This window comes from Syngnathus typhle, linkage group LG2, assembly GCF_033458585.1.
Source record: "Syngnathus typhle isolate RoL2023-S1 ecotype Sweden linkage group LG2, RoL_Styp_1.0, whole genome shotgun sequence".
In the NCBI taxonomy this organism is placed as follows: Eukaryota; Metazoa; Chordata; class Actinopteri; order Syngnathiformes; family Syngnathidae; genus Syngnathus; species Syngnathus typhle.
In genome coordinates, this window is record NC_083739.1 from 18,208,270 (window position 1) to 18,220,050 (window position 11,781).

The 11,781-nt window shown below is 41.4% G+C and overlaps 1 protein-coding gene across 1 annotated transcript; it reads right to left on the reverse strand.

The window, feature by feature from the left end:
* Window positions 1-1,439: 1,439 nt before the first annotated feature.
* Window positions 1,440-11,452, reverse strand: klhl17 (kelch-like family member 17). Its single transcript, XM_061272945.1, has 12 exons — window positions 10,973-11,452; window positions 9,772-10,036; window positions 8,089-8,210; window positions 7,794-8,015; window positions 5,739-5,855; window positions 5,450-5,663; window positions 5,211-5,355; window positions 4,638-4,805; window positions 4,479-4,567; window positions 4,307-4,380; window positions 4,026-4,207; window positions 1,440-2,858 (listed from the first exon to the last, which is right to left on the reverse strand). Exons 2-12 carry the CDS (start codon window positions 9,983-9,985, stop codon window positions 2,630-2,632), a joined length of 1,776 nt encoding a protein of 591 aa, XP_061128929.1. The 5' UTR covers window positions 9,986-10,036; window positions 10,973-11,452; the 3' UTR covers window positions 1,440-2,629.
* Between the last annotated feature and the right edge of the window lie 329 nt (window positions 11,453-11,781).

Sequence of the window (11,781 nt, forward strand, 5' to 3'; positions counted from 1 at the left end):
CTGCAGGCTTATCTTTCTGTGTCTATTTGCTTGAGCAACTATTTGGAGTCTACACACACCAGGAGCATGCATGAGTCATAAAACACTGGGACGGACGGACAGATGGACGGATGGATAGGTAGATAGATAGCCTACTGTCCAGTGATAGCTGGGATAGGCTCCAGCACGCCCGCGACCCTTGTGAAGATAAGCGGTTCCGAAAATGGATGCCCAAAGTGGAAGCATACAAATGACCAACATGTCTTGATGAAAACTACTTCAACTCCTTTAAGCGGTTCCGAAAATGGATGGATGCCCAAAGTGAAAGCATACAAATGACCAACATGTCTTGATGAAAACTACTTCAACTCCTTTTTAGTTATTGTGTCTGAGTTTGTTGTTGTAAATGGATTGAACATTGAGGTTGTTGTCTGTCTACAGAAAACTGATAGGAACATTCTAAGTTTTGCCATCTCTCTGCAATGCAGTGTCACAAATCGTTTTTCCAATACTGTTTTTCAACTTATTTAGCCATTAACGCAATAATAGAGTTAAATACCTCTTTGACTGTGACATCGGTATCATCTTTCTACAAGCAGAATGTCACACAGCTTTTACAATGGATATATATATTGTGCAAGTGGTCGTAGCGTTTGTGACGGGGCGGAGTGTGTTGTCACTATCATCATCAAAAACTATTCCGTGGGTTGCCCATCTTTTTGTTTATGGCTGATTCATCTTAATAGGGTTAAAATGGTGTGTGCAGAGGAACCGGTGTGGTGGCCATTTGACGTGTGGTTTCAGAAACGGTAAAGTGAGAGTGCTCAGCTGTCTGAATAGCTCACAGTGAAAGGAGAGCATATTGGGACACTACCAAGCAATGCTGTCGCAAATTCGCCTAGCAACACAAGTTACCCTAGCATACATTTGGAACATCTTTATTTCTTTTTTTTTTGTATTGCTCCATTTGCAATAGTGCAAAATTCAATATTGTAAAGTTCAAATAAATAAACATTCACCACATACAAGCAAAGCACAAACTTTAAAAAAAATGCTACAGTCACATTCACATTGAACAACATGGATTCATTGAGCTTTCTTCCTTTTTACAATATATTTTGATCTACATGCCACACGTGGTCCTTGGTTCTTCCCTGATGGATTGGATCTAATAGCATCTCCATTAGATGAGTGCAGGTTGATTCTACTGGGTCCTCTCTGGCAAACAGTGAAAAGTGAAAAATGAGGTAGAAACTGAAAACCTTAAATTCCATCCGGAAGATATAAGTTCAGTACTGGCAATAAAAAAGCTCTACACAGAAATGTAGGGCTTATATTTCAGTACTTATTCTTGTTTAGTACCAATAAGTAATAGAAGTAGGGTCGATTCTACCATGACAGAAAATAAGGGGAGAATAGAATGACCACCATATAGCAGTTGCATTATACTTGAGTGCTGCAATTACTATTTGCATGAATTATGAAGACGTCCTTCATGTGCCCTTGTGCTATTTGGATCACATTATACAAGTTAAAGTGGAGAAACTCTTGGACACTAGACATGGGCCTCATAACCAATTTAATTCCTTGAATGCACTAGTTTGCTTTAACTCAAAGAGCCACAGGTGAGTAGATCTAAACTAGTTTGCACTCTTTAGAAGTTTGATTTCAATTAGGGAAAAGTGCGTTACATCAAATCAATGACAACTCCTCTGAGTATCATTCTGTGCAATGTGACACTAACAAACAGGACAATACCTTTGGGGGAAAAAAAACAATATTATTGCTAACTTTAGTAATTGTCTATTAAAGGAAGTAATCAAGTGCCCATCTCTAATGGAAACAAATGGAATTCTGCATAACAACTATCTAAGATACACTCCAAACGCAACCACACTACCCCTCTCGCACATCATGAAGTCCACTGACAGTATATATTTCACATATAAATAAATAAATTAAAACACTTTTAAATAGGCATCTCATATATTTCTTTCTCAGTAGCTTACAGTTAAACATACTAATATTTAAATAGGCGTCATTTTCTTTTCCTTCTCTGAACATCTTACAGTCAAACATATTAATATTTACACATCTTTATAAATACTTCCTCACAATGGGGAATACCGTTGCGTGTTACTGCCACCTAGCGTGACATTAGCAGCACTACTTCATGTTAGCCTCCATGTTTGGGAGTCGATGCCAGCACGCAGTTTGTTCTCACCAGCCAGTGAGCTACTTTCTAATTTCTTCCAGTCTCTCCTGTGAGACTGCACATACTACATCTTGGGGTGGGGGCAATTAAAGTGAGGTTTGAGCAAAGGCTGGCCATCCTTCATTACTACGACTATATGTCGGTACTCTTGAGGAGAGAGAACTTGGATATGAATAGGGCAGCCTAGCTGCACAGAGGTGCAAAATATTCAAATTAATCATACAAAATAGACCTGTGGGGATGGCAGTAGCTCAGTTAAATCTAATTCATGTAACATTTTTGAGGGCCAATCTGTACCAAAAGTGCCAATACTCATAATATGAGCCTCATTCACACCCTCACTCCTACTCCTCAAACCGAACAATTACGTCTCTTCCCAAAGCCGGTCTGGGGCATAGCAGAGGAGGCTGAGGTCAGCCAAGAGATGACCCCGTGTCAAAGGCTAGTGGAAGACACAGACAGGGTGGGCGAGGATGGCGGCGGGAAGTTGAGCAGCTCCAGCACAGCCACGCCCACACTGCTGCGGCGCGTGAACATACAGGAGGCCGCCACCCACTTGTTGCTGCGCGGGTTGTACTTCTCGATTGAGTTGAGACTGGAGCTGCCGTCGTTGCCTCCCACGGCGTATAGCCAGCCATCCATGGCCACTAAGTCGTGAGTGCTCCTGTGACGATCAAACAAAATAAACCAAAAGGTAAACACAGATGATTTGCAGGCGATAGGGATGAAGTCTTGCGTCAGATAGTGAAAATCCAAGATCGACCGATGTCCCAAAATGTTCAGATTTCTCTGTATTAATAGTTTAAACTATCAATATACTACAGATTGTGATCCCAAAACACTTTAAGATCATTTCAAACCCAACTTACTCACATTACGCTTATAAAATTACTCCTCCCTGACACACAAAGCTTGTCTTTCAGTCAAGATGTATCACTTTAATACATTTCCTTGACACAAACGTTTATTCTTAAACATTACTAATAAAGATGTTCTTCTAATATAGAGTTGATATAGCCGCTGGTCATTTTCATGTTAAGCAGAGATGTCGGGAGGGTTGTCATCACAATTTGAAGTTAATAAACTAACTTGTAATTGTTTACTTAGTTCATTCTTTTAAAATCAAGTAATCAGTGTAGTAACTAAGTTATTTTTCAAGGTAACTGGCAACACTGATGTTGGGTAGACAAAGGAAAACACATCCCGCGAATGTCACACAAAACCTGAAAAAACCCTGCCTTTTAGGCATGGTGATGTTTTTTTTTTTTTTTTTGACACTGGTACATGTTTGGGGCAAGAGACAGATTAGAGGTCAGCACAGGGTGACATTACTTAACTGTAAATTGAGCCTCCCAGCAACTGGATAATAAAAGCACCCCACACCATGGTTTATTCATGGCGCTGCACTTGCTGCCACCACATTCTGACTTACACAAAGGCAAGTGGGTGTCTGAACGTGTGTGTATGTTGTGTGTCTAGGGCATTTGAGCTGACACATTCACGAATCCAAGATGGCTACTATACCTTAAAACCCCGCTGCTGATCTCCTGCAACTGTGGGGATCAGCCCCCATAGAACAAGTGCGGAACAATCCCTTAGGTTCAGAGCTTTAAGTGAAAATCACCATAGTAAAATGTCCAAACAATATCGTCGTTATATTATAGTCATAAAATTATATATTAGAATAGTTACAAAAAACTATAATTGCTGTAAACTATGAAAATAAAGTTATAATTTAGGAAGAAAAGATGTAATTTTACAATTCTTCCTAAACTCCCCACACGTAATATTATGAAGAAAAATACTTGACTATGTAGTAAAATAGACAAACCTGCGGATGTTCATGGCAGACACTCCCTCCCACGTGTTGGTCTTGGGGTTGAACCTTTCCACGGAGTTGAGGCAGCTGGTTCCGTCATTGCCTCCTGCTACATACAACATGCCGTCCAGGACGGCCACGCCGGCGCTGCTGCGTCGACTCAGCATATTGGCAATGGGTGTCCACGTGTTGCTCTTTTCATCCAATCCAACAATAAAGAAACGGCAATTACTAAATATTCATCTCATAAAGCAACGTTTTACCGTGGTCATGGCAAAAAGCATCAAATGTACCTGAGGATCGTACTTCTCTACTGTTGCAAGATGTGAGGAACTGTCGTAACCACCCACTGCATATAAGTTTCCATCTGGAGGGGGAAACCAAGGGGAAAACAATCAAAACACAGACTTAAGCAGTTGAGCAGCAACCCATGTTGAGGTTATTCTCAAAAACACGAGTTGCTACCTAGTGTTGCAACTCGAACATATCGCCTGCGTGTGCTCATTGCAGCAATTGAGGTCCATGTGCTGGTCAGAGGGTCAAAACGCTCTGCACTAGAAAAAGAGCAAAGACATTAATGAATTCCATATCTCAAAAACAAATGATCTGTACCACTGTGCATACCTGTTGAGACAGGAAGCTCCATCATAACCCCCAGCCGCATACAACAGTCCGTGCAAGACGGCCACACCTAAACAGCTCCGTCGCGTTCCCATGGAAACCTCAGGCTGCCAGGAGTTACTGATGGGGTCATATGATTCCACAGTTGCCAGGTCCGACGTCCCATCGTACCTGAATGACATGAACAAGTAGACATGAGTCCCTTTTCGTATTGTAGCGCGAGGGTTTCCAAACTTTTGAAATCAAAGGATGCAGGGGCCACTTTGACATTCTTCACCTTGGATTTATTCAACAAACTCATACCACCCACCCCATCATGCAATTACTGTATAAATTGTTTTTGTGTATATTGTAGTTATTTTAGAAAATGTCCATCTTACGTACATATTTACTTTTTTTTCAAGATTTATGGGTGGCTATAGCCTATTAAATTAAATGATCCATTGATATGAATGCCAAAGTAAATTACTGATTGTCTGTATGTGCCCTGCTACCCAACTCTCGTCCAAAGTCCGATGAATGGATGTTTGAGTGATAAGAGGAGTGGCACCAGCAAAGATTATTGTCGTCACTGACCCGCCAACAGCATACAGTCTGTTCCCAATAGCTGCCACGCCCACCCGGGCCCGCCGAGTGGACATGGACGCCACCATGTGCCAGCGGTCTGTCCTGGTATCGTATGCTTCGCAGTCTCCGTGAATGGCGAATAGGCTGCCCCCACCTGGGAAAAAAGCGCACACACATACCCACAACATTCAAACTGGACCATCTTGGCCATTTTAAATTCACTTAACTGTCCCCAGTTTGTCACTGACCAACAGCGAAGAGCACGGGACTGGCGCCCTCGCAGCGGCGAGGTCGCGTCCTGCTGTTGCTGAGGACGCCTCTCTGCTCAGGCATCAGGTGATACTTGAGCGCTTCGATCAGCAGATCCTTGCACTCAGAGTGGTGACGCACCAGTAGCTCCGTGTCCACATTGCTCATCAGGAAGTCTCGCCTCAGCAGTGGCAGCCGCACGCACTTCATCAACTGACATTGTTTGGAGGAGTTGAGTTTTAAGAGTGTCGTCGTCAATCATCTCGGGTGAGACAAAATGAGGCCTACCCATGGAACATGTGGCCGGCGCCCATCTATGTCATGTTTCACCCAGCTCAGCACAGCCCGGTACACTTCCTCTTCAGATGGTACGTTTAGGTTGTCACTGGAAATCAGATCCAGAACCTGCGAGGACAGTGCCAAATGTAAGGAAACATGAGATCTAACATAGCTTTAGAACTCACCTCATCCAAGACATATACTGTAGTGTGATTGTTATTTCCACAATATTAAAGATAAAAGTTTTTTTTCCAGTTTTTTTTTTTTAATTAACTACAGTAACTGTATGGATTACACTGTATATATGGTCCTCTTTAGTCTATGTCCTGCTCTTCTGCAGAATGAGCTAAAAAATATATTTTGGGTGACAATAAACCCTTCCTTTCCTCTGTCCTGCTAGCTTTGTTTTCTAGCTTCATCCCAATGATGCCTTTCGCTGCTCAACATACATAAATGCCACAATATCAATCCTGGCACCGAGAATATAACATACAGTGTTCACACGTAACTTGCATATTAATTCTAAGACTTGCTAAGCCATACTAAAATCCATGACACATCTGCAGTACACAGAGTGCTGCAGTCTGAGTGGCTGGCACTGTTCCAACTTCCCACAATGAGACGAGGCTGAGTGGGTTTGTTGGGCCGGCCCAGAGCGGACAGCTGCTGTCTGCTCGGATGAGGGCAGCAGCCTACAGCGAACACTTTTTCACTGTATTAGCCGGGCAAACTTAATGGGATATTTTACAATAATACATTTTATCCTTGCCGGTTTCATGAGTCATACAGTGGTTGCTACAGTGTGTCAGCGGTTCCACGGAAACAACTTCAAGGTCACTTTTTTTATCCTGCAAAAAGACCACCCGTTGCCATTCTTCTATTGCTATGCATTCTCTTTAACATCCCGGCAGACCCTGATAAAATTAGAATCAAGCATCGTACCCACAAGTTAAGTGTACTGGCTACACCATGGGATCTTAATTCTGATGAATGGCAGTTATGTGTGTTTGGAAAAACTAATATATTTTTAAAAATGTTCAATTTTGGGATCAATCTTATGTTTTATAGGGGGAAAAAGTTTTATATTTAACATTTGTATTTTGTGAAAGAAAAGGTATAATGAGAAAATCTGGCCACCCCAAGCGACGCTCAGCAGATCCCATACATCCATCTCGATTTGCTGCCATTTGTGATCAACACAAAGAAGAGAACACATATCGGTTCTTAATCCACCATGCTGTAGTTTAAACTCAATAATTTTCATGAACTTGAGTGACACTTCCACTGCTCTTTAAATGTCATATAGGCTAGACTGAGAGAAATTGTCACTTCTTACAGAGTAATCCAGTTACAAAAAGAAAAGTTACATAAAATCACACCTTCTTTGGCTTTACATTCTATCGGAACAGTCGCTTTTTCCCTTTTGTGTGCCTGATGTTGACAGTGGGACCGCCATTTCAGATGGACATGACATTATTAAAACTTTCAAAATCTTTAGAATACACCCAAAAAAAAGTAAACTCAGGTAATTACCAAACTATTGAGAGCATTTATAGGAAGAAGATGCCAGTATAATATCTGTCATTACATTTCTGTATGACTCATGTCATTGTTATTAGCTGTCTTTGTTGACCCACTGGGAGAAAATGCACAGTCAGTGAGGTGAACTTAATAGAAGGCTTAAGTGACCACCACACTGTAGTTGATATTGTCCAATTGGTGAGAGTATTTTAGAAATGAGAACAGCAAAAATCTATTCTTTGCATTTTTCATGTGTAAATTAAGACGACATTAAAGGGTTCTCATACTGAAACATTGATGCCTTAGCAATGCAATCATTCTGTCAACTAAATAGGAAATTTAGACTGGAACTTTAAAAGTTGGAAACCATCCTGCAGAGAGCAGTGGCTGATTAAGCAATAGCTCGGCTGACTTGACGTGCCAGATAAAATAGTGTACGGCAGCTCGGCGGGAGTATAAAACTAATAGGGACTGTGATAGATGAACTGAGGTGATAGATGACAGCCAATGCTCATTTGGATGGGTTACTACACCCGCACACACCTGTTTCAACGGCAGCAGCATGAACTCCTCTGTCTTGGACACCTCCACAAAGTGCTGCAGGACGTACTTGTGCGCTGACTTGAGAAGGTCGCTGCAGGAGTGCGTGTCAGCAAAGCCTCGGATACCCAGACAGTTGGAGGGGTCCAGCTGGCTGAGGAGGAACTTGCAGCAGGCGTCTCGCACCCCAGTGAGTTGCAGCAGGCTAGCTGCCGGAAGCAATGTCTACAAAAGTATTGCGGGTGGAAGTACCCCGGTTACATTCAACGCATGATGGATGATCTAATCTGTAGCTTACCTGAACGTTACCCTCCCCGACCACGATCTCGGCTGTGTAGGTGTACTGAATGAGCTGCTCCAATGCCTGGGGATCAATGTCATGTAGCGTCACATGGGTCTGACGACTCTCTGACATCTCATCTACATAAGAGTACACAATATGAGTAGTTAACAACCATTCATTTTCTATACCATTTATTCTGGTGAGGTCACAGGAAAGCTGGAGCCAGCTGGCTTGGGATGGTGAGGCTTAGATGATAGTACTCTAGTGTGTGTTGTGAAGCTCATTTGTTGCAATCTTTAGAATACTGTGAAATATACTACAACAATTCTAACCCAATGAGAAAAGTTTGTTATCACTGCTGTATATTTTTTCATGAGACGCATTTGACCACACAAACAACTCACACACATGTAGAGGCGGGGGCCTAATTCAGAATAGTAGGATGACTGAAAAAGGTGACTTGGGTCAATTTGGAGGTGCTCAGCTCATTTGAGGACCACTCCTTCAAATTAGTAATTTAATCAAAAAGTATTTGTTAAAATTGTTGATTATTATTTTTTTTTACCATTATGTCACCTTTTGCAGAAAGCTAAAACAAAAACTAACCAAATAAGTAAACTAGAACTAAAATTGAAAAATAATTTTCATTGACAAATAAACTTTTAAAAAGTGCTTTTAAAAACACATTTCCGATTCATAAAACATGTTACAGTAAAACCAATAAATAATTACAGGAAAAATGTCCTTCAATTTTGCCTTTCTCGATTAATTTCACAAATGGGCAGGGACAGCGCCAGGATTTTTTTTTTATCTTCAAGGGCTAAAGGGAAGAATAGACCAATGAATTGGGCGGTTGAAACAAATTGTTTATAACAAATGAATATATTTTGAAATATCAAAAAAAATGCTGGCGGGGCTTCGCTGGAGCTACGCTGATTTCTGACAGGGTTATAGCCCACGCTACCCCTGGAGTAGCACCATCCGTACAGCTTTTGAGGCTAATTTTAAATGTATTTGTTACCAAAATACCGTATAGCCATACAGAAAAAGGAAGGTTGAACAGTTTAGGAATTGTAGTTTATTTTTAATTGTTATTTTGCACGTGATTGATATTGGACTCCATTATATAAAAAACTAAAACTAACACTACAACATAAAAATACTAATAAAACAAACTAAAACAAAGGATGCTCATATAATTGAAAACTAATAAAAACAAAGAACCACACACATGAAAAATAAATGAAGTCAATAAATAAACAAAAGTCAAAACAATAAAAATGACAAAAAATCCATAACTACGATAATCCTGGCTGCCATCCAAACGTTTCAGACAACAGCTGCACTGGCATAATAAGGCAAAAAGCTAAATAGACTAAAAAAACTGGGCTCATTAGCTTGGTGGCTGGAAGTCTGGAGGTGGTTTACAAGCACAATGGTCTGGCATGGAGAGGAAATGTGAGACACACAGCGACATTGACCACCTGTGCCCCAGACAGGAAGAGGCAGAGAAACAATGATGCTGGAAAAGCACAAGATGCAGTACACTCATGTTGTTTTTGACATTAAACTCCAGATCTTAAAATATCCCGAGGCACACTGAAAAGTCTGTTACAATGGCCTGAAGGGGATTGAAAGCACAAAGAAAAATCGGTGTCGGCTGCTTTTGGGAGATGACGTGCGCTGTGCTGAACTTACTGGTAAACATGGCGTGGAAGTAAGGGCTGCAAGACGCCAGCACGACTTTGTGCGCCTTGATCTCTTTGTTGGAGACGTGGAGCACGATATCGCACAGCAGCCCACGCTGACGCATCCTGTTCATGGACACGAAGGAGTCGTGGTAATGGCGCTTGGAGTTGTGCGAGATGCTGTGGCCATCGCGGTTCAGCAGCTGCATGCCTCCTTCCATCATGGTGCCGGGTGTGGTGGTCGCCGGCTCGTGCCTGTGCCGCACTCTGGGCAACTGAAAGATTGATTGTCATTACCTATAAAACTACAGTATAAAATATTCTTTGTCATCAGTCTTGCGCCTGAAAGAACTTAGTTCATCGGCAGGTGTCATGACAGGTGTCCAGAGCAATCACCCCTCTTTTTGTTACTGCTCTATTTCTCATGGTGACAGCTACGACAGGACGCCTGTCAGCACAACAGAGATCCAAGAAACTGGATTATTCATTGCAGGCTGGCTGGGTACTGGGCGTCAACACTGATTAATCGTCAACAATAAAATCTTAAGTCTATAATGCAGTATACAGTATGTGAATGATTACTTCACTTATAACTTGACAAGAGAACACACATGAATGAACTAACAACTTGAGATAATTAAACTAACACCACGCATCATTCGGTACATCTGGAAAGCTATGATCGCTTTGCAAAGTGAATAATTTGATTGACACTGTCAGATTCACCATTATTGTGATTATCTTGATTATTATTAACATGCGCATCATATTGAGGCAGCTTCTAATATTACGAACCCTCCAATGTGTTTGTATTCTAAGTCCAGAGCGCATATTATTCTTGTGTAAAAAGTAGATTTGGTTTCTTCTGTTTTCCCCCAAATATGACACTGTGTGCTATCATACCGCAGTTGTCTGGCGTTTAGGTTTACCTTGTTAAATTTCATAAGCATGATAACGCCGCGCATCACACACTAATCACGCTCTACTGATGGGCACAATCTCGTTTATTTATTCTTATTTAGTTTGTCTCCGAAGCTTTAGCTGACATCCGCAAAGCTGTCAGCTTTGCTCCGAGAGCCTGCCCTAAAGCTGGCAATGCTGCTGTGCTACAACACATCTATAATTCTATGAATGTACAATTTTTAGAACCTGATCCCTTATTATCCATAGAGAACATAAGCAGCAACAGAGATAAAAAATATTCTCTTTACCGGTAGCTTTGTTGCGGTTATATTTGCAATTCGTGTCCCTCCCGAATTGATGTAAGATGTGCCTGCAGCTGTCGCAGTCAAGATGGTTTGGAAATCGGCTCCTGCGAAGCTATTTGTCCATATTCGTCTCAAGCATAGGACACATTTAAGGGAAAAAATGAGGCAGGTTTGTGTCTTGTATACGACTGACGTCAGCGCATGCACACACAAAAATGTATGGACGCTGACACGGGACTGTTAGGGTAGAACAGAGACAGTTCCCCTGTCGCGTGAATACGGCTCAAGGATGCGATAAAATTTGCGTGGAAGATTTGAATAATATTACGGCCAACATAAGATATTTTTGCATCAAATACATATGTCGTCAAACAATCCACGGTGTATGTTGAACTTGATTTCCAAGGCCTGAATATAAGCAATAGGTACATACGACCTTAAGAAGTCCGCCTCTGACTCTGAGTCCGGAAGTAAATTAAAATGATACGAATGCGCTTGCGCGATAAATGGGGCTCATTTGAAGTGTCGTGATTGGTTGCTCAAGTCCCAATTTTGTTGAGATGACATTAATCAAAATATAGACATTGTACAAGCTGGTGTATGAGAAATTACTTGTAAACAAAGAATACAACCGTTCTGATGCCCGTCTCGTGAATTAAATTAAAAGCTCGAATGCAGCGTCACAACACAATTCGAGAGATGTTTAGGTTGTCGTGCTCGCCGAATGATATATATTTTTAGATGAACATATTTCACGACTAATACGTCCAGTTACTGCATATATTTGCGGTAATGACATGCACATTTGATAA